The sequence below is a fragment of the Balaenoptera musculus genome, chromosome 11 (assembly GCF_009873245.2).
Source record: "Balaenoptera musculus isolate JJ_BM4_2016_0621 chromosome 11, mBalMus1.pri.v3, whole genome shotgun sequence".
NCBI lineage: Eukaryota > Metazoa > Chordata > Mammalia > Artiodactyla > Balaenopteridae > Balaenoptera > Balaenoptera musculus.
Genome location: NC_045795.1, coordinates 55,553,639 through 55,578,275, shown reverse-complemented (window position 1 = coordinate 55,578,275; position 24,637 = coordinate 55,553,639). Strand labels below are relative to the sequence as shown.

At 38.9% G+C, this 24,637-nt stretch overlaps 1 protein-coding gene across 3 annotated transcripts in view; it reads right to left on the bottom strand.

The window, feature by feature from the left end:
- GOLGA4 (golgin A4) overlaps positions 1-24,637 on the bottom strand; it is a 112,904-nt gene that overhangs the window by 58,006 nt on the left and 30,261 nt on the right. For all 3 annotated transcript variants that reach the window (XM_036869834.1, XM_036869835.1, XM_036869836.1), the window contains 5 exons: positions 24,240-24,305; positions 15,433-15,747; positions 11,455-11,502; positions 10,117-10,173; positions 433-531 (listed from right to left, as the gene is read on the bottom strand). In XM_036869834.1, coding sequence (XP_036725729.1) covers positions 433-531; positions 10,117-10,173; positions 11,455-11,502; positions 15,433-15,747; positions 24,240-24,305 — 585 coding nt within the window. The remainder of the gene's footprint in view (positions 1-432; positions 532-10,116; positions 10,174-11,454; positions 11,503-15,432; positions 15,748-24,239; positions 24,306-24,637) is intronic.

Below are 24,637 nucleotides of genomic sequence, written 5' to 3'. Positions count from 1 at the left end.
AGCCAGACCCTTAGCTCTTAAAAAAAAAAAAAATTATCCTTAAAATTAATTGAGGAAAAGCAAAGAGTTTTAAAAATCGGCCATTTTGGGACGTCCTGGTGGTCCAGTGGTTAAGAATCCGCCTTCCAATGCAGGGGATGCGGGTTCGATTCGATCCCTGGTAAGGGAACTAAGATCCCACATGCCGCAGGGCAACTAAGCCCGCACGCTCTGGAGCCAACGAGCCACAACTAGAGAGAAGCTCGCACGCCACGACGAAAGATCCTGCGTGCTGCAATGAAGATCCCGCATGCCACAACTAAGACTCGATGCAGCCAAATAAATAAATAAATGTTTTAAAAGGCCATTTTTTAAACATCTGGAACCTATTAGATATCCCATCAAAACCCCTTTATTTTTCTTTATCCAAAAATTCCACACTTCTTTTTTTACCTGAGTCTGAAGGACACTGATATACTGATCTTTTTCCTCTAAAGATGCATCAAACTCCTCTTGGAGATGTTTTTTTGCTTGCTGGTCCATTTGGAGCTCCTAAAAGGTAAAGGATTCATAAGCAGTTTTCAGTATAAGACAAAAAATACAAACCTGAAATTTTCAAAGTTTAAAAACTCATCAATCCAGATTTGCATTAGTCTTAAGGTAAGGTAAGAGCAACAATAATTAAAGAATAATCAGCATTTAAAACATTAGTACTTACCCCAACAAATAATTCTGTTCCTTAAAGAATATGAAAATCCAAGAAGAAAAAGTATACTTATAGATCTGTAATCACTGCTGAATCGATAATTATGTAGAGAGGATTAAAAAAATTAGTTACTTAAGATAAAGGTAAAATTTTATCCTACTTTAAGACATCTTACTGCTTGCGCTATCTTATATTCACTTGATCTAAAATGGAATTGTTATATACTAAATAGATAATCAATAGAACCCTCCTCCTCCCAATACATGAAAGTGATCAACAGTCAAAATCAGAAGCCTCCTCAAATGAAAAGGTTGACCTAGTTGATCACCAAACAGTGAAATTTCAACTTCCTGACATGCTGCTTTCCTTAAGTCATTAATGAGCCTCCCTAACTAAATCCAATGGTCTTTACCTCTCCACTACACCAGTCACTAATAATCACCTCCTCAACTGAGGTACCTGCTTTCTGCGGCTTCAGGGCTCCTACCTATATTCCTGTCTCTCAGAGTTTCCACTGTGCCCTTCACTGATTCTCTCAGCAAATATCCCTCTGGGCTCAGTTCTGTGTCCTCAGGGCTTCTCCCTTACACTTGCTCCATTAGAATGGTGCAGATTAACACCTGGAACATAGTGGATATCCCATCAAAACCCCACAATTTTTCTGGGATTCCTACTTTTCTAATTCTCTAAGCTCAAAATATTCAAAGTCACATTTTACTTATCTTTTGTTGACCTCTGCACATAACCAAATTCTTTCATTACTTTCTCTACAATGTTTAGGTCCTTTTTCCACATCCAAAACCATAATCCCAATCTCTAATAATCTTGATGATTAATTTCCTTCAGTAGCCTTCTAGAGAGAATTCTTACCTCAAGTCTACCTCTGATTTAATCCATCCCTCACACATTTGCTAAAAACTTTCCTCAAACACTACTTTCAAGGACTTATAAGCAACGTCTTCTTCTTGAATTGTTTCAAGTTTACTAATTCTCAAAACACTGAGGTACTAACTGTCCTCTACTCTCCCCCACACCCACATGGTCCCAAGATCTCAGCACATTTACTGTTCCTCTCACTACGGACTCCTGGCTTGACCTCCCCCGGCAGTAGGAGTCTCCAAATGCTGTTCTTCAGGTCAAGACATGTTTTTTCTTAGATCTAAATTTCTTTCATCTAAACAACTGTACTTTATTCTGAGACTGTGTCCTTCCTAATTTTTTTTATTATTAAAAAAAAAACTTTCTCGCGTGAAATAATGACAATAGAAGAATCTGGTTCCTTATTCTCAATGTCCTCACTTGAAAAAAATAAAAGTAGTCCTATGACAAGTCTCCTTTCCCCCATTTCTGGAAGGAACTGGAAGGTAATTTCTCAGTCTCTGAAATCCAAAAGTCTGGAAAGCACTGTCCCCCCACCCATGACTCTGCACAGGCCAATTCTTTAGTAAGGACCAGCTGCACATCTCCTTAATAGCAATGCAGTCCTTTACTTTCTTTAAAATTCATTTCTTCCAAATAATTTCCTACATTCTACCATACTAGACTCTGTTACATGGCATCCCTACCAGCCCACAAAAACTTCTCAATTTATATTATGATTTTCCGGTTTTGAATGTTTTCATCTCCTCATCTTAGGTTAAGAAGTCCTTGGATACAACAAAAGCATCTTTTTTTTTTTTTTTTTGGCCTTGCCTCACGACTTGCAGGATCTCAGTTCCCCGACCAGGAACTGAACCCAGGCCATGGTAGTGAGAGCGCTGAATCCTAACCACTAGACCACCAGGGAATTCCCCAGAAACATCTTTTAATCATGTCCCCTTCTCCCTCCTCCTGCTACATTAGACTATTCAACCAATAAGTACTCCATAAACAATAAAGACCACAGTTATAAAAGAACTTAAGAACTGTCAACTTATATCCTGACTACAGCCCACAGGCTAGCTAGCCAGCTGTCCAACACCACCATGATAGAGATTTCACTAGCTCCAGAACTAGACCCTACCATATGAGGTTACCTTCCACTTTCAGGAAGTTCTGATTAGACCCTTGGGGTCACTAAGAACAAATCTAATCCTTCTTCCATGTGATAGTACTTCCAAACTCTGAAGCCAGGCAAAATCAAACCCTGATTTTTCTCCCAACAAACCTAATCTTCTCCCACTATACCCTGTCTCAGCAAACGATGCCACCATTTGCCATCACTCAAGCCCAAATTCTTGGGGTCAATTTTGACTCCTCTCTTTTCCCCCATGTCCAATCATCAGCAAACCCTCAAAGTAGATAGCAACCTGACCATTTCTCACCACCTCTATCCCTACCCCCACTATAGCTGCAAGAGTCTGTTAACCACCCCCAAATTACAATGAACATAATTTTCATTTTACTTCACCAAAAAGATTGTTGGTTAGGAAAAACAAAAAGATCCTGAAATACCTAACAGAAGGGACAGGTTAGCCTTAGAAGTTGTCAGTGACTGTTTATGCAGGCGAATGATACTCTATAGCTAAATAAGACATTCTTGGATCATTACAGGCACACCTTGGAAATACTGTGGATTCAGTTCCAGACCAACACAATAAAGTAAGTATTGCAATAAAGCAAGTCACACAAATTTTTTGGTTTCCCAGTGCATATAAAAGTTATGTTTACACTATAATCTACTAAGTGTGCAACAGCATTCTGCTTTTTAAAAAATGTACTAACTAACCTTAATTTAAAAAATATTTTATCGCTAAAAGATACTAATCATCATCTGACAACACAAGGTTGCCACAAACCTTCAATTTGTAAAAAGTCAGGATCTCTGAAGCGTAATAAAGTGAAGTGCAATAAAACTAGGTCTGGTGGGGTGGACTCAAGATGGCGTACTAGGAGGACACAGAATTCGCGTCTCCTCACAACTGGGGCACTGACCAGGCACCGGTTGGGGACCATGGACACCTAAGGGGACAGGAGGAACCCCCAGCGACCGGTGATCTCTCCTTTTGGCTTGTCACCACCCCCCGTTTTTTTTCTTTGTTCTGTTGTGGTTTTACTTTACCTTGTTGCAGTTGTTTCAAGTATAGTTTTATTTTTCCTCTTATATTTTTTATCTTTCTAATTTTATTCTGTCTTCTATTCTTTGATATTATACTGCTCCTTTTTTTCTTTCTTTCTTTTTTTTTTTTTTTTTTTTTTTACCATGCCACGAAGCTTGTGGGATCTTGGTTCCCAGGCTGGAGGTCGGCCCCAGCTCCTATGGTGGGAGGTCTGAGTCCAAACCCCTGGACTAACAGAGAACCTCAGACCCCAGGGAATATCAATCGGAGTGAGGCCTCCCAGAGGTCCTCATCTCAGCACCAAGACCCAGCTCTATCCAACTGCCTGCAAACTCCAGTGCTGGATGTCTCAGGCCAAACAACCAGTAAGACAGGAATACAGCACCAGCCATCAAAAAAAAAAAAAAAAAAAACAAAAAAAGTTGTTAGAGACAAAGGAGCAAGGTAAAAACCTACAAGACCAAATAAATGAAGACGAAAAAGGCAACCTGCATGAAAAAGAATTCAGAGTAATTAATGATAGTAAAGATGATCCAAAATATTGGAAACAGAATGGAGAAAATACAAGAAACATTTAACAAGGATCTAGACGAACTAAAGCGCAAACAAACAGTGATGAACAACACAATTACTGAAATTAAAAATACTCTAGGGGCTTCCCTGGTGGTGCAGTGGTTGAGAATCTGCCTGCTAATGCAGGGGACATGGGTTCGAGCCCTGGTCTGGGAAGATCCCACATGCCGCGGAGCAACAAGGCCCGTGAGGCACAGCTACTGAGCCTGCGCATCTGGAGCCTGTGCTCTGCAACAAGAGAAGCCGCGACAGTGAGAGGCCCGCGCACTGCGATGAAGAGTGGCCCCCACTTGCCACAACTAGAGAAAGCCCTCGCACAGAAACGAAGACCCAACACAGCCAAAAATAAATAAATAAATAAATAAATAAACAAATAAATACTCTAGAAGGAATCAGTAACAGAATAACTGAGGCAGAAGAATGGATAAGTGAGCTGGAAGATAAAATTGTGGAAATAACCGCCAGGGAACAGAATAAAGAAAAAAGAATGAAAAGAATTGAGGACAGTCTCAGAGACTCTGGGACAACATTAAACGCACCAACATTCGAATTACAGGGGTCCCAGAAGAAGAAGAGAAAAAGAAAGTGTCTGAGAAAATATTTGAAGACATTATAGTTGAAAACTTCCCTAACATGGGAAATGAAATAGTCAATCAAGTCCAGGAAGCACAGAGAGTACCATACAGGATAAACTCAAAGAGAAACATGCTGAGACACATATTAATCAAACTATCAAAAATTAAATACAAAGAAAAAATATTGAAAGCAGCAAGGGAAAAGCAACAAATAACATACAAGGGAATCCCCATAAGGTTAACAGCTGATCTTTCAGCAGAAACTCTGCAAGCCAGAAGGGAGTGGCAGGACATATTTAAAGTGATGAAAGGGAAAAACCTACAACCAAGATTACTCTACCCAGCAAGGATCTCATTCAGATTTGACAGAGAAATTAAAGCCTTTACAGATAAGCATAAGTTAAGAGAATTCAGCACCACCAAGCCAGCTTTACAATAAACACTAAAGGAAATTCTCTAGGCAGGAAACATAAGAGAAGGAAAAGACCCATAAAGAACAACCCAAAACAATTAAGAAAATGGTAATAGGAACATACATATCGATAACTACCTTAAATGTAAATGGATTAAATGCTCCAACCAAAAGACACAGACTGGCTGGATGGATACAAAAACAAGACCCATATATATGCTGTCTACAAGAGATCCACTTCAGGCCTAGGGACACATACAGACTGAAAGTGAGAGGACGGAAAAAGATATTCCATGCAAATGGAAATCAAAAGAAAGATGGAGTAGCAATTCTCATATCAGACAAAATAGACTTTAAAATAAAGACTGTTGCAAGAGACAAAGAAGAACACTACATAATGATCAAGGGATCAATCCAAGAAGAAGATATAACAATTATAAATATTTATGCACCCAGCATAGGAGCACCTCAATACATAAGGCAAATGCTAACAGCCATACAAGGGGAAATCGGCAGTAACACAACCATAGTAGGGAACTTTAACACCTCACTTTCACCAATGGACAGATCATCCAAAATGAAAATAAATAAGGAAACACAAGCTTTCAATGACACATTAAACACGATGGACTTAACTGATATTTATAGGACATTCCATCTGAAAACAGTAGAATACACTTTCTTCTCAAGTGCTCATGGAACATTCTCCAGGATAAACCGTATCCTGGGTCACAAATCAAGCCTCGGTAAATTTAAGAAAACTGAAATCATATCAAGTATCTTTTCCGACCACAACACTATGAGACTAGACTCAATTACAGGAAAAAAACTGTAAAAAATACGAACACGTGGAGGCTAAACAATATGCTACTAGATAAGCAAGAGATCACTGAAGAAACCAAAGAGAAAATCAAAAAATACCTAGAAACAAATGACAATGAAAACACAACGACCCAAAAACTATGGGATGCAGCAAAAGCAGTTCTAAGAGGGAAGTTTATAGCAATACAATCCTACTTAAAGAAACAAGAAAAGTCTCAAATAAACCACCTAAAGCAATCAGAGAAAGAAGAACAAAAAAAACCCCCGAAGTTAGCAGAAGGAAAGAAATCATAAAGATCAGATTAGAAATAAATGATAAAGAAATGAAAGAAACAATAGCAAAGATCAAGAAAACTAAAAGTTGGTTCTTTGAGAAGATAAACAAAATTGATAAACCATTAGGCAGACTCATCAAGAAAAAAAGGGAGAAGACTCAAATCAACAGAATTAGAAACGAAAAAGGAGAAGTAACAACTGACACTGCAGAAATACGAAGGATCATGAGAGATTACTACAAGCAACTATACGCCAATAAAATGGACAACCTGGAAGAAATGGACAAATTCTTAGAAAAGCACAACCTTCCAAGACTGAACCAGGAAGAAGTAGAAAATATAAACAGACCAATCACAAGCAGTGAAATTGAGACTGTGATGAAAAATCTTCCAACAAACAAACCCCAGGACCAGATGGCTTCACAGGAGAATTCTATCAAACATTTAGAGAAGAGCTAATACCTATCCTTCTCAAACTCTTCCAAAATATAGCAGAGGGAGGAACACTCCAAAACTCATTCTATGAGGCTGCCATCACCTTGATACCAAAACCAGACAAAGATGTCACAAAAAAAGAAAACTACAGGCCAATATCTCTGATGAACACAGATGCAAAAATCCTCAACAAAATACTAGCAAACAGAATCCAACAACACATTAAAAGGATCATACACCATGATCAAGTGGGGTTTATCCCAGGAATGTAAGGATTCCTCAATACATGCAAATCAATGAATGCGATACACCATATTAACACATTCAAGGATAAAAACCATATGATAATCTCAATAGATGCAGAAAAAGCTTTTGACAAAATTCAACACCCATTTATGATAAAAACTCTCCAGAAAGTAGGCACAGAGGTAACCTACCTCCACATAATAAAGGCCATACATGACAAACCCACAGCCAACATCGTTCTCAATGGTGAAAAACTGAAACCATTTCCTCTAAGATCAGGAACAAGACAAGGCTGCCCACTCTCACTGCTATTATTCAACATAGTTTTGGACGTTTTAGCCACAGCAATCAGAGAAGAAAAAGAAATAAAAGGAATCCAAATCGGAAAAGAAGTAAAACTGTCACTGTTTGCAGATGACATGATACTACACATAGGGAATCCTAAAGATGCTACGAGAGAACTACTAGAGCTAATCAGTGAATTTGGTAGAGTAGCAGGATACAAATTAATGCACAGAAATCTCTTACGTTCCTATACACTAATGATGAAAAATCTGAAAGAGAAATTAAGGAAACACTCCCATTTACCACTGCAACAAAAAGAATAAAATACCTAGGAATAAACCTACCTAGGGAGACAAAAGACCTGTATGCAGAAAACTATAAGACACTGATGAAAGAAATTAAAGATGATACAAACAGATGGAGAGATATGCCATGTTCTTGGATTGGAAGAATCAACATTGTGAAAATGACTATACTACCCAAAGCAATCTACAGATTCAATGCAATCCCTATCAAACTACCAATGGCATTTTTTACAGAACTAGAACAAAACATTTCACAATTTGTATGGAACCATAAAAGACCCCGAATAGAGAAAGCAATCTTGAGAAAGAAAAACAGAGCTGGAGGAATCAGGCTCCCTGACTTCAGACTATACTACAAATCTACAGTAATCAAGACAGTATGGTACTGGCACAAAAACAGAAATATAGATCAATGGAATAGGATAGAAAGCCCAGAGATAAACCCACACATATACGGTCACCTTATCTTTGATAAAGGAGGCAAGAGTATACAATGGAGAAAAGTCAGCCTCTTCAATAAGTGGTGCTGGGAAAACTGGACATGTAAAAGCTACATGTAAAAGAATGAAATTAGAACACTTCCTAACAGCAAACACAAAAATAAACTCAAAATGGATTAAAGACCTAAATGTAAGGCCAGACACTATAAAACTCTTAGAGGAAAACACAGGCAGAACACTCTGACATAAATCACAGCAAAATCCTTTTTGACCCACCTCCTAGAGAAATGGAAATAAAAACAAAAATAAAAAAATGGGACCTAATGAAACTTAAAAAGCTTTTGCACAGCAAAGGAAACCATAAACAAGATGAAAAGACAACCCTCAGAATGGGAGAAAATATTTGCAAATGAAGCAACTGACAAAGGATTAATCTCCAAAATTTACAAGCAGCTCATGCAGCTCAATATCAAAAAAAACAAACAACCCAATCCAAAAATGCGAAGAAGACCTAAATAGACATTTCTCCAAGGAAGATATACAGATTGCCAACAAACACGTGAAAAGATGCTCAACATCACTAATCATTAGAGGAATGCAAATTAAAACTACAATGAGGTATCACCTCACACCGGTCAGAATGGCCATCATCAAAAAATCTACAAACAATAAATGCTGGAGAGGGTGTGGAGAAAAGGGAACCCTCTTGCACTGTTAGTGGGAATGTAAACTGGTACAGCCACTATGGAGGACAGTATGGAGGTTCCTTAAAAAACTAAAAATAGAACTACCATACGACCCAGCAATCCCACTACTGGGCATATACCCTGAGAAAACCATAATTCAAAAAGAATCATGTACCACAATGTTCACTGCAGCACTATTTACAATAGCCAGGACATGGAAGCAACCTAAGTGTCCATCAAGAGATGAATGGAGGGGCTTCCCTGGTGGCGCAGTGGTTGAGAGTCTGCCTGCCAATGCAGGGGACACGGGTTCGAGCCCTGGTCTGGGAAGATCCCACATGCCGCGGAGCAGCTGGGCCTGTGAGCCACAATTACTGAGCCCGCGTGTCTGGAGCCTGTGCTCTGCAACAAGAGAGGCCGCGATAGTGAGAGGCCCGTGCACCGCAATGAAGAGTGGCCCCCGCTTGCTGCAACTAGAGAAAGCCCTCGCACAGAAACGAAGACCCAACACAGCCAAAAATAAATAAATAAACAAATAAATTTTAAAAAAAAAAAAGAGATGAATGGATAAAGAAGAGGTGGCATATATATATATATATATATATATATATATACACACAATGGAATATTACTCAGCCATAAAAAGAAACAAAATTGAGTTATTTGTAGTGAGGTGGATGGACCTAGAGTCTGTCATACAGAGTGAAGTAAGTCAGAAAGAGAAAAACAAATACCGTATGCTAGCATATATATGGAATCTAAAAAAAAAAAAAGATTCTGATGAACCTAGGGGCAGGACAGGAATAAAGACACAGACGTAGAGAATGGACTTGAGGACAGGAGGAGGGGGAAGGGTAAGCTGGGACGAAGTAAGAGAGTAGCATCGACATATATACACTATGTGTAAATGTAAAATAGATAGCTAGTGGGAAGCAGTTGCATGGCACAGGGAGATCAGCTCGGTGCTTTGCGACCACCTAGAGGGGTGGGATAAGGAGGGTGGGAGGGAGATGCAAGAGGGAGGAGATATGGGGATATACGTATGCATGTAGCTGATTCACTTTGTTATACAGCAGAAACTAACACAACACTGTAAAGCAATTATACACCAATAAAGATGTTAAAAAAAAAAACTAGGTCTGCCTGTAATTCCACCAACAGATGTTAGGGAAACCACACAAATAAAAACTATAAGAATTGATCCCTGTTCTTGTAGCTTAGACTGGTTAATTTTCACTGTAACTAATGTAGTAGATATGAAACTATCCGAATACATACAATAGTTCTGATAAATATGAGAGATTGAGTTACTCTTCTCAAAGTACTAGTCACAACTTACCTCTCTTAACTCTCCAATCCTCCGAAGTGCTTTATCCTGACTCTGACTTAATATACCCTTTAATTTAAAAGGAAAAAGAAGCTGGTTCAAACACCCACATGACATAGTAGTGAAAAGCAAGTTTAAAAGATCACAAATCATTGAATTTTATCTCCAACACCCTTTACTTTTGCAACTATGCAACCAAAACTCTCTACTGCCACCTAGTGGTAGAATTATGTACATCTCGAAATAAAAATCTGTAAGACAATTCATAGGAACACAAGCAAGGTACTCAAAGAATTTAGGAATAAAATGACCTTTTGAGAATGAATTTATGGAATATTAATAGTACAATGGATTAAATGGGAACTACACCCAATTTCTATAGACCACATGTTTAAGAAAATATTAAACTAAAAACTTTATTTGTAATAATCTAATTTTCACACTTGTTATGGACCATTAGAACACTGAATCAGCAATAAGTAACTGGTGTTATCATTCTCAGTTGATTATATTCCAGACCAAAGCCAGAAAATTTAGTGTTGCACTCAAAGGAGACTAATATTTATGGCAGATTCGGTATTTTAAAATAATGTACACGGGGAAATTAATTTTACCAAATCTCACTTTACAAATAACTTTCTGGTTATATAATTACTGTCTCTAAATGGGACAAGACGCTAAACTGTTTTAAATGACTTTTATTGTAAAAAATAAGACTATCTGCATTTTATAAATAACACAGCACCATGTGAACTGGAGTGGGTATTTCCCCTTAGCTCTGACATGTGAATTATCACCTGAGATGCCTGTTGGGAAATTTCCAGTCATGAACAGGATGACATAGAGGTGTGGAGGTGAGTCACCAGAAGAGCTATAATAGCTTCTTCTCTCCACACACTTAACCAAGGGCTTTACAAGCAGCAGCCTCAGGAAGTAGAGAGGATGCGTATTTTTGGACCCTGATATAATAAGAAACAGAGATCTCTGCAGGTTTTTAAAAAGTAGAAGGGAAAGCTTCGAAGTTGTACATCTCTTTTCCACTAAAACAAAGATGCAGCCTGCACACTGGCACACGAGGAAAGATGCTTGAAAGAGGCAAACATGCCTTAAATCCAAACCTCTTACACACTGCAGGGATCCAGAACTCAAGGAAGCCCATCCCTACCAGAGGTTAAATATCTGAGATTTCTCACTCATTCTCTTTATCAAAATCCCCAATGGGAAAACAGCTTAAATACTTTGGTCATATGAAGAATTATTAAAAGTGAGCGTTAGAACTATCTTATTAAAAGATCCCTTCTATTTTTAAAATTATATATGAATCAATATAACAGACAACAAATCACTTACTTGTAGCTTTTTCTTCTCTCTCTGAAGAGTCTGATAAGCTGTAACAAGCTAAAATAAAGAAAAAGTCACTAATAACATCAGTCATTCCTACATAAATGCAATTAATTATTCTAAACTCTGCTAAAACATCTCATTATGAAAGTCAGAAAATAAATCAAAGCAATCCTTTTATAGACAATTCAACCCAATTAGATGTATATGCAGTTGAAACTAAATAACATAGGAAATATATTTCTAAAAAATAAAATGTAATGACTCTATAAAGAAAGATATTAAATCTCCATTTGATTTCACCTTACACACACACCTCTTTAAATTTCAGTACCTAATTTATAGGTGGGGATTAGAGACAACTTCCTTAAAGGCTACTCAAACTGTGGTCACAGATCAATACCATTAGCAAAAGCATCACCTGGGAGCCTGCTAGAAACAGAAATTCTTGGGCCCCACCCCAAACTAACTGAATGAGAAGCAGAGGGAGGGCGGAGAGACAACAATGTGTGTTTTGACTAGCTCCTCAGCTGATTTTTTGCTTTGGGCCGTAACAGACCATGTAACTGATCTCTAAAAGTTCCTCTGGTGTAGGACCTGTGACTGCGGCTCTATGAAAATCTGAAGGGAAGCAACTCACAACCACAGAGGAAAACTGCTATGTCAGGTCCTAAAGAGATATTTAACCATTTAACCTAAAAATGATATTTAAACATTCTAGCAAAACTTGATGAAATTACAGAGTAATAAACCTTTAAACCTATAAATTATATAGCATTTCTCATCGGAAGGCTAAGCACATGGCTCCACCGCATTATTTGGACCCACTTTAGAGGTGCTAGTGGGCTCTGAAGAGACAGGTTGCAGCTTCAGGAGAAAGCACTCCCAATTCTGGCCTTGCCATTTTCCTTGGAAGGCTGCTGTGTGCCCTCGAATGTGTCTACTGATGTCTTGAGTCAAGAGGCAGGCAGCAATGGAAGGCGAGTCCAGTGATAGGGATAAGGATGTAAAAAAACAAAATTCGGCCTTAAACCAGGATCCTCCCCTTCTTATTACTTAAGACCAGTTAGGAAACCGGTACTCAACGTCGGGGTGAGGGGTGGGGGGAGGAGTGGGAGTGGAAGAGTAACACAACAATCAGATGGCACTTACAGCACTACCATCCTAGGTACCTACAGTAGCAAGGAAAGGTGGAGACAAAGATGATGGGCTCTTTTCATCCCTAAAAAGCCTCACAGCTTTACCTGAGGTAGTACAGAAGAGCGGAAACAACCAGGAAGACCTAGAATCCATGCAGAGTCTGTCAACTGCTACCTGTGTGACTATAAGCAAGTTACTTAATCTCTATGAGTAACTCTCTATGAGTCTTTAATCTCTACTCTGCAAAACAGAGCTAATAAATATCTACTTCACAGAGATGGTGCAAAATTAAATGACACCATAAACATAAAATGCACAGTGTCTTGTACATTTAAATACTAACTATATGGGCTGCCCAAGCTTCAAACTTAAAAGTCATGGGTTAGTGAAAATAACAAATCTAAACAAAAAAATTCAGGACCATTATTAACTTTGATAGAAATAAAAAATAAAATTTTTTTTTAAAATTTAAAGAAAAAAGTTGCCTGATTCCACATGTGCCTTATGAGATACGTGGCCTTAATGCCCTGTGTACATCTCTGGGTTCCAGCTAGCCAACAGATTTCAACCTAGTAATTCCTTCCTATTTTGTCAGCACTTTGTACTTTTTTTTTTCTTATTAATACAGTATTCATTTGTCTTCCCTCTGTCAAACACTGAGCCAATCACTTTCCCCAGGCTGCCTGGGGAGGTACAGGAAAAGGAACATACAGGGCAGACGAGATAAAGGAGAAAGAACTATGGGAGGTGGAGACGGCTCCTTCACATGGCGAAAAGGATGAGAAAGGCCAACATTAGGCAAAAGAACCCCATGGCTTCCGAGAGTGCAGAAGCCCAGAATGGCGCAGAAGAAAAGCTGTTGCTTCAGAGAAGGGTTCCTGGCATAACCAACGATGAGGCTCCCAAACACAGTCCCAATCCCAGCCCCAGAGCCAGCCACCCCTACTGTGGCAGCCCCAGCTCCAATGAACTTGGTTTCAGTGTCAATGTCCCTTGAAATGGCACTGGTTTGGAAGGTGCGGCTAGAAATAAGTGAGGTGGTCAGGGGACTCGGGGCTGCCAAGCTGCTGTGGCTCTCATCTGTCAGTGTCTCCTGCTGTTTCAGCATCGCTGTAGACAGTGATCAGCTCAGTAGTGGAGAGGTTCTCTTGATCAAGGAGCGGGTGGAGACGAACTTGGCACAAGAGTACGTTTTCAGAGGATGAGAGGCCACGGCAGGAGAGCTGGTCCCAGTGCAGAGAAGACAGAGAGGGGAGCACTTTGTACTTTTAAAAAGATATTTTGGGCTTCCCTGGTGGCGCAGTGGTTGAGAATCTGCCTGCCAATGCAGGGGACACGGGTTCGAGCCCTGGTCTGGGAGGTTCCCACATGTCGTGGAGCAACTAGGCCCGTGAGCCACAATTACTGAGCCTGGGCGTCTGGAGCCTGTTCTCCGCAACAAGAGAGGCCGTGATAGTGAGAGGCCTGCGCACCGCGATGAAGAGTGGCCCCCACTTGCCGCAACTAGAGAAAGCCCTCGCACAGAAACGAAGACCCAACACAGTCATAAATAAATAAATAAATAAATATTAAAAAAAAAAAAAGAAGAGATTCCTTGCTAAAAAAAAAAAAAAGAAAAAGATATTTCATCTAGGAGTTTTTTTTGTTGTTTTTGGCTGCAGGGTAAAACTACCCATATTACAGCCAAACTGGAAATAGAAGTAATAGCTAACTTTATACTCTAACCTTGAACTTTATTATTCATTAATTAAAATTAACTACAATGCTGATTTATCAGCATTAAGACAATAAAACATTATGGGGTCTTTTTAAAATTTTATTTATTTTTTATTTATTTCTGGCTGTTGGGTCTTCGTTGCTGTGCCCAGGCTTTCTCTAGTTGCAGCGAGTGGGGGCTACTCATCATTGTGGTGCGCGGGCTTCTCATTGCGGTGGCTTCTCTTGTTGCGGAGCACAGGCTCTCAGTGCGCGGGCTTCAGTAGTTGTAACACGCGAGCTCAGTAGTTGTGGTTCGCAGGCTCTAGAGCGCAGGCTCAGTAGCTGTGGCGCATGGGCCCAGCTGCTCCGTGGCACGTGGGATCTTCCTGGACCAGGGCTCGAACAAGCATCCCCTGCACTGGCAGGCAGATTGTTAACCACTGCGCCACCAGAGAAGCCCATGGGGTTTTGGGGGTTTTTTGTTTTTTTTTTTTAAAAAGGAAGCCACGGGCAACTTTGTCCAGAAAGGCTTTCCGGAGGAAGAACGTTTTAACTGCACAGGACAGCGAGGGCAACTAATACAATCAGCCCAAAGGGAAGGCGCCATGTTCCTAAAGGAACGAAAGGAGTGAAGGAGCAGCACCACTTCCTTCCTCTCTTAGACCAAACATTATCAAGGGGTGAAGCAGTTAAAAGATTCACTTGAGGCAAATTGTAAATGTAGGTCCAATGAGAATGCACCAAATGTGCACATAACTAGGGTCAGAAATAATGGAATCTGGTTGGCAGAAGAGGTCATTTTGGAGCCACAACACTTAGAAGATGAACAAGGGAAGGGATGTGAGGAGGAAAGACAATGAACTCTGAGCTGGGTGTCCAAGCAACCCTGGAGAGAGGGGCACAGCATGTGAGAATCAAAAGGCAATGGGCAACAATCTGCTCCAAAATTTTACTAAGAGTATTGTCAAAGGGCCTCAGTACCACTGAAGGTCTTTAATTAGATACTGCCACAAACTATCCACCATCAGTATCCAGCGTAGCCAGGGAATCGACAGTTCAGCCAACAACAGGCATAAAGGCCAGAGAGTAATATGAATTAGAGAATACGAGGAGGAACTTTTCATACCAACAAAAAAGTCATGCTCCTACCTCAGAACATTTTCCTTTGTAGCCATTCAACCTTCGTTCCATTCTTCGCAACCACTGGATCAAATGTTCTTTGCTGAGACTGTCTAAATTCCCTAGTGAATCTTCGGTCTCACTCTCCATATCAGAGGGTGGATCAAAGGTGGCAGCAGAAGAGTCCAGGTCAAGTCGATTCAGGGACTCTCTAGAAGACGTTCGTACCAAAGACTCTTTAGAGGAAGATCGGAATAGAGATTCCTTCATTGGACTCCGAAACAAAGACTCCACGGAAGGCACCCGGAGTTGGAGCTTCTGTGCAAAAGACTGCATGTCACCTGACTGCAACCAAAACGCATCAGAACATGTGGGTTAAAATACATATTTAGACTTCTATAATTCCCTAATCACCAGCAATAATCTATAGAAAGCTAACACATTTAATTTACATTCCTGACATTTTACACAATACACTGTTTTCTGAAAAACAGGAGACACCTGTTTATTTGTGAAAAGGTGCTGGACCTAGAGTCAGAGGACTGGGGTGTAGGTCCCAGGTCTGTCACCGAGCAGTGGAATGACCTTCACTAAGTCACTTCCCTTCAGTTTGCACATCTGTAAAAAGAAGGAAGCCATACTTTCCCAGCCGACCTCACAGGTGTGTTGTGAGATCTGTCCACTAAACTGTAGGACCCTTGGAGGCAGTGGTCATCTATACCACCAGTATACACCCAGTGCCTAAAATGTGGGTATGTACTGTGAAGTGTGAAGTGTGTGGCTGCATCTGGAGTCTGCATGAAGGCCTGTGCAGATTCCTCATCACTCTTCTCGGGCAGAGGGTATGTTTAGTGAACCCATTTTGCTCAATAACAGAATGCCAGGCAGAGCTGACTAGGGATATCCAACTCTGCTCTACTTATCACTGTCTACCGGCAATAAAAATAAGCATTAAAAAATCATGGAGGACCATTAAAAAGTCTGAGCTAGAGTCCCTCTACACGGATCAGTAAGTCTGATGTTAGAAACAGTGATAAGCAAGAGCTGTTCTCTTAATTAGAATATTAATATTAATAATGATGCATTATTTTGAACAATAGCAATGGAAAATAATATAATTCAATAACCTGCATTATTGTAAGCTGCATTTTTTTGTTCACGTGACAGCAGTCAGTACTTCAGGTGTTTCCTAGAAACTCATTCTCATTAGTGCAATAGGGTCACTGCAAGATCTCAAAGATGCCAGGAATGAAATGCTCAGGGGAGACTGAGGTCATGTATAGGCAAAGATTACAGGAAAACAAAAAGATTCTCTTTAATATACAAGAAAAAAAAAATCAGACCAGGAATACTTTACTCATAGATTTTAGAGATTTAATAATAGTATTTGGCAAGGTGGGAGTAAGAGGGGCCCACCCCCTGCATACGCACAGATTTATCACAGGACGTTCATAACAGTAAAAAGTGGTTAACAACCCAAATGTTCACAACTAGAGGATACATTATATAAACCACAATGTATGTAACGAGGTTCAAGACATACTATTAATGGGAAAACTCAGGTTATAAAATAACACATGCACTGTGAACTCATTTTGATTTCACGTAGTTACATATACTTTTGAATTTGTATGCATGTTTACACAAACACCCTTAGAATCAAGTTGTTAAAGAACAAACACCAAAAGTTAACAGTGAGTGGGTCTGGGTGGTAAGACTTTAGGTGATTTTTATTTTCATTTTTCTATTTTCCTGTACTTTCCAAAACTTTTCTTTCATAATGTGCAAGTTTTACCTTTATACTGGGATGGGGTAGAGAAAGTCTTAAGGGAGAGGAGGGACCCTCATGCTCAAAAACTTGAAGAACCACTTTACCGCTATTCCATTACCATCCACTTCTGACCCATGAAAAAAGTGCTTTTCAGCTCTTACAGACAATCTCCTTGTAAATTGCCTTAGGAGAAACAAGTGAGGTAAGTTTGAATAACACTAGAAACAGTTATTTTAGGGTGAGCCAGGAGGTAATGAACAATTTCAAAGACATGTATTTGCAGAAGCTCATAAACTGAGTAACTGTCACATCTACTCTGCTTGGGAGTTTGAGTGTTGTGATTCAGCCTGTGGGCTGCTGAGTAAGGCTGCCTAAGTTTAAATCCCAGCTCCACCACGATGTCCGTGACACCGACCAAGTTACTCAACCTCACTAGTCTTGTTTCCCCCTCTCTAAAGTGGGGGTGATAAAAATAATAATGATGGTAATAATAATACCACCCACCTCATATGGATGCCACAAGGACTGAATGAGTTAATATGTACATGCAAATTGCTTACAATGCAGCAAATACTCAATAAACATTAACAATTATCATTATTATTAGAGAATGAAGACTAAAACAAAACAAAAGACAAATACAAATAAAAATGTTATACGCAAGCTTATGTGGCAGACTCTTCTGGCTATAAGATGCAGCAGCTAAGAGCACAGGCTCTGCAGCCAGGCTTCTTGGGCTCAAGTCTTCCTACCACGGTTTACCGGCAATATGACCTTGGGCAAGTTACATAGTCCCTCTGTGCCTCTGTTTCTTCGTAAGTTAATTGGGGGAAACAACAGCACTCACCTCGTAGGGCGCTTGTGAGGAGTACTACATTAATACATGTGAAGCTCTTAGCATCATGACTGGTTTGAGCTGAACAATCAATACTATCTATCACCTGATATCCAATCCTCCCTTCTTCCTTTCCACCAGATGCCAGTTTCGTGCAGGGTGACAATACAGCCAGGTTAAAACATTCACCTTCTCAAATACAAATAAAAACCATAATGAGATACTACCACATATCTACCAGGATAGCTAAAATTAAAACTATGGAAAATTCCAAGTATTGGTGAGGATGTGGAGCACTCCATTTCAGAAAACTACCAGTATTTACTAAAACTAAACACACACGTACTCTCCAGACCAGCAATTTCACTACTAAGTATATACACAATAGAAATGTATAAATATGTTCAACAAAAGATATACACTAGAAAGTTTATAGCGGCATTGTTTATAATAGCACCAAACCTGAAACCACTGCTGATGCCTATCAATAACAGATGGGATAAGTCAACTGTCATCCGCTCACTAACGGAATACTAGACAGCAATGAGAATTAAAGATTTACAGCCACAAGCAAGAATATAGATGAATCTCACTAACACTAACAGAGTATTAAGCAAAAGAAGCCAGACACAAAAGAATAACCACTTTTGATTCCATTTACATAAAGTCAGAAACAGGCAAAATTAATCTATAGAGTTAGAAGTCAGGATAGTGGTTACCCCTGGTGGGGGGAGGTGAGAGCAGAGAGCAGAGGGGAGCACAAGGGCTTCTGGGGTGCTGGTAATTTCTGTTTCTTGATTTTGGCTGCTGGTTACAAAGTTGTGTTTGGTTTGTGAAAATTCAGTAAACTGTATAAGGAATACATGATACTTTTCTGTATACATTATTACATTGTGATATATTACATTTCAATTAAAGGATTTTTTTTAATTAGCTTTTTCCACACTCTGTTTCAGCAAGGAGTGGGCCATGTGCCTAAGTTCAGCCAATAATGTACACTATAAGTGGGAATCTAAAGGATGGAACCTTTGGGAATTCCCTGGCGGTCCAGGGGTTAGGACTCCGTGCTTTCAGTGTTGGGGCCCGGGTTCAATCCCTGGTCGGGGAACTAAGATCCCACAAGCTGCATGGTGTGGCCAAAAATAAAACGGATGGAACCTTCTAGGAGAGATATTATTTTCCTGATAAAAAGGAATATGCCTTTTGTCCTGTCAACAATGGAGATGCAATTCCTGGAGGCCAAACTTGTAACTGTGAGGGTGAAAGGCAGTGGGGAGGATGAGAAGGTAAAGGAGGGGGGGACAAGAAGCCAAACGGAGAAGGGTCCTTAATGACTGCCTGTCTCTAGCCCTTCTGCTCTGTGAAAAACTAAACTCCCATTGGCTCCAACTATTGTCAGGTTTCTGGTACCAAAAACATTCACTGATTTATAACTCATTTTTTAAAAAGCTGATGGGGGTTAGAGAAGGAGAAATGTATAAACGAAAATAAATGAACACAGAGTTACTTTTAGCTCCTTTCTGTCTCCCCCACTTTACCTTGTTTGCATTCCTCCTTTTTATTTCCCCAACAGTGTTGTTGTTCAGACCTTTATCCTCTACCAGCTGGATATCTGTAGCAGCCTTCTGTTCTCTTGCCTCAAATCTCTTATCTACCCATCTGCCCCTGCCACATGGTCACCAGGATTGTCTTCCTAAAACATAATTCAGATCATTTCATTCCAATTCCTAAACTGAACTCCCACTAAATATAAAGTTCAAAATCCTTAGCTTATACTCAAGGTTCCCACTTCCCAAGACCCATTTCTCCGTAAAACCACCCCTTCATGTAACAAAAACTTGAGTTCTAACAGGTAACTTCCTGTTCCCTGAACAAATGCATCCTTGTGTGCCTCTGTACTATCACCCAAACTTTCCCTGTGCATGGAAACTCAGACATCCTTCAAAAGTGAGCTCAAGTTTCTGCTCTTCCAGGAAACCTCAGATCTCACCCATCAGAAACAACCCTTCTTAATGGCCTAAGCACTTTACCAGGACCACTACTGGAGCACATACTGCATTCTGACTCACCATTAGTTACTTACTTGCTGATGTAACAACTAACTGAATTGTTTATGCCTTAGAACAACTACAGAGACAATACAGCACAGTGGTTAAGACTCGGACTCTGACCAAAACTCCATGATTTGAATCCCAGCTTTACCATTTACTAGCTTTAGGACCTCTTTGTTTCAATTTCCTCATCTATAAAACAACACTACTCTAGTAGGTTGTTATGAGGATTAAATGAGTAAAAGCATTTAAAATAGTGCCTCATATGCAGGAAGCACTAAATACATTTTCCTATCATTATATCTGCCACACACACCCTCACCCCAGACTTTATGCTTTTAGAACAGAATTCAAATTCTCTAACTCTGTAGTCTTGCCTCAGTGCTTTCCACAAAGTAGGTAGTTAGTACACATTTGTTCAGCTGAACCTTAACCTGGCAATATGATAATGATGATCTAATGGGACATCTTTAAATACTCAATGCTTGATCAAAATGATATGTATCACTTTTTATATATAGCATATCTTATTCTAGAAATCATCAAAAAGCATTAATACATAATCAATAACACTCAAGAAGGAAAAAATGAAAACATACATCCACAAGATTTCTACAATAACGTTTATGATAGTTTTATTTGTAATAGCAGAAAACTGGAAACAGCCCAGGTGTCCATCAATAGGTAAATAACTGCAGAATATTCATTCAAACGAATCCTACACAGCAATAGAAAGGAACAAACTACTGATAACCACAACATGGATGAAATTTCAAAAACTGAAAGCTGAGTGAAAGAAGTCTTCCACAAAAGAACACATACTTATAAGGTCACTTATATAAAGTTCTAAAATAAGCAAAACTAATGTGTTGTATGGTGGAAAAAATTACAACAGGTTGCCTCTGAGAGGGAGGACCATAAGGGAACTTTCTGGTGTGTTGATAATCTTCTATAACCTGTGCATGGGTTTGGCACATACATTTGTCAAATGTATGTGTCGATGTACAAATCAGTCAATGTACATTTGAGGTTTGTATATTTCATTTTATATAAAATTCACTTCAAACTAGAAATTACAAACACTGAACTCTAGATAATGATATACATACTAAAACATTAGTACTGTGGCCTGTGACTTACTCTGAAAGGCATCAAAAAAATAAAATCGATTGAGGGACGAATAGAGGAATGAATATACGGACAGATTTGTGATTTAAAAAAAAAAAGTACAGGACTTCCCTGGTGGTCCAGTGGTTAAGACTCTGCGCTTCCACTGCAGGGGGCATGGGTTCAATCCCTGGTCAGGGAAGTTCCACGTGCCGTGCAGTGCAGCCCAAAAAAAAAAGAAAAGTAAAATATCAATGATAGAATCTAGGTGGTAGGTATACAGATGTTCACTTTATAAAGTTCTTTCAACTTTTCTGTATGATTGAAATTTTTCATAACAAACTGTTGAAAATAAAATTAAAGTTAAAAGCAGTATTCAAAAAACGGCAACAGAAATTTCAAAATTTAATTATACTACTATAATTTCTCTTTTTTAAAAAATTCATAGGGACTTCCCTGGGGGTCCAGCGGTAAAGAATCCGCCTCCCAATGCAGGAGATGCAGGTTGGATCCCTGGTCGGGGAACTAAGATCCCACATGCTGCGGGGCAACTACCGAGCTCGTGTGCCTCAAGGAGACAGCCCATGTGCCGCAAACTACAGAGCCCACGTGCCACAACTAGAGAGAGAAAAAACCCACACGCCACAACTAGAGAGAAGCCTGCGTGCCACAACTAAGACCTGAAGCAGCCAAAATTTAAATAAATACATAAAATTAAAAAAAATTTTAAAAATTGACAGAGGTTGACTTGCTTTTAAAAAAAAATCATAAATGATTTCCAAAACCAGACTTTTTCCTATAGTTAAAAAAAATAATAGCATATGAGAATGGTCATTTAAATCCCTATGATTTGCTCTATTCAATTTAACAAAATTCAGTTGTTATTTTTTATTGTTTTTGCTGAAGTATAGTTGACTTACAATGTTATGTTCATTTCAGGCATAAAACAGAGTAATTCGATATTTTTATAGATTACACACCAAAGTTATTACAATATTACTGACTATATTCCCTGTGCTGTACATTACATCCCTGTAACTTATTTATTTTATAGCTGGAAGTTTGTGCCTCTCAATTCCCTTCACCTATTTCGCCATCCTCCCCACCCTCCTCAGCTCCTGCAACCACTAGTTTGCTCTCATTTTGTTTTAACAGCGTATAAACTTAAATGAGGCAATACATGGCAAAAAATTACAGCGGGGTAGACTGATGTTTTTGTCTATCTATGATAACCCCACTATCAATAACTAGCCACTGGTGTTTGGGCAAATAATTTAAAGTTTCATGCCTGATAGCTCATCTACACAATAAGAGGGTAATACTAGATCCTAGATTCATCCTAAACTGCTAAAACACTAAAACTATGATCCAATAAAACTATTTCACAGCTTCTCAGATAAGGATGAGTGCTCATACATACCTGTTTTGCAAAATATATTTTTCTCTATTACATGGTGGCATACACTATTTTCAAATATCTGAGTTTTATGAGTCTGTTTGAGGTAAAATGTCAACTACCTGCATTCCTTTGGAAATGAATGAAGAATCATTTTGATTAGCTGAATTTTGTGTACTGCATTAAACAATTTAAGAGTTAACTATTTAACAGAAATTTTTCTGAGATAGGTATACTGCACTTTTCTGCCTTCTTAAATAAGGACAGTGAGTAACCCTTTTTAATGACACCCCCGCCACAATCATTACACTGTGTGCCAAAATCTATTGGTTTACAGAGGATGTTCTACCCAGTAGTAAGGGGGTCACGGGCAGCTACACTTTATAAACTCTTGGGCTTGCTTTTCACCATCTCTTCTCCCTTGGTATCAACTCTGATTTCCTGCTGCCCAACCACAGTAAGCATTCTACCCGCTTTGGGGATACCCACCGTTCCTAATTTGCTAACAACAACCAACAACCAACTTGTCAGAAATTTGTATAAAAGTAAACAGACTCTGAGTGAAGGTGTCTCCTTGTTATGAGAATTAAATGAGATCATATACATAAAATGCTTAACAATGCCTGACACACAGTAAACTCAATAAACACAATTAACTTCCTGAATGTCACCCATGTTCATTCTTCACCTTAATTAAACTTAAATCTCTCCTGAATTTGATCATAAAGCTGGTTATCTAATTAATATTCCTTCAAGATCACTGGATCTGTCCAGTACCATTTAAATTGATGCCTCCCAATATTTTACCCCTACCTCAAGGCACTAATAGAAAATGATTTATTTGTAGAGGACTTAGGGGATGCTGCTCAAGGCCCAGGGACGTCGTGGACTATGCCCAGAACCTGACCGGCCTCCCTGAAAAGAATGAGACTCTCAGCTCACAGGTAACCTGTGCATGGAGTATGGAAAGCTAGACAATACTTTAGAATGTTTAATCTACATGAGTTAGTTCAGAAATTGCCTATGTTCCTGCTCCAGGTTCACAGAATCAGAAATGTTATTGCTCTACACAGAGACTGTTGAGAACAGCCAGGTTAATGATAATAATAATCACTAAAGCCAAAGAAAATAAATGTTCATCTCAGACACTGCTAGCATTAAGATTTTTTTTAATGAATTAAAAAAATTCTTTCTTTCTTTTTTGGAAGGAGTCAAAAGAATGTTACATGAGCCCCACTCTCCAAATAACTTTTTAAAATCAAAGATAAACTAAATTCTCTGGTAGTAAGATATTCTGCATTAGAACAAACTTTAAAAGAAATCCCATTTTCTTCACGTCTCCCTTCTAGAATATGTAACTCAACATGTCTTTCAATATGACTTACTCCATAATCTTTTACTATAAAATCAGAGTCTTTTTTCCCGAAGTTTTCTCTTCAGTGCCATTAGTTTTTTAAATGAGTAATAATGGAATCTTACATGACTGGTATATATATACCTGTATTGCTTTCATTTTAAACTTTTTCCAAGAAACCACCAACAAATCTGGATTTACCATAGACATTGTATCAATGTTCAGACATCACTGTTTCAATGTAAAGTCAAATGCTAATAATACAGATTGACTGACATCCTGAAATGACTTGCTCTTTCTTTTAAATAACATTAATAACAGACCTGAGGAGTTGTGGGTTCACTTCCATTAACACTGTCGGGAGATTTCATGGCTTGGATAGATGCATTCTAAGAAAAAGAAAGAAACATTGTAAAGAAAGGATCAGAAAACTAAAAGTTTAAAACTGTTAAGAACAAAGAAAGGTCAAGTACCAAAACCTATTAGATACATTTATCTGTTAAACAAAATTAGTAATTGTTCACTTATTAGAATTTTTCATGCAAGGCAAAACTAGTATGGTAAGTATTTTAGAAAGTTCATTTTGCTATAATATCTGTAACTAAATAGCAAAGACTAGTATGCAGCCAAATTTATTTCAAGCTAATCACATACCTCTCCCCATTCCAATCTCCCCAGTTTTTTCCCTCAATATGAAGTTAACATCAGGGATTCAATTAGC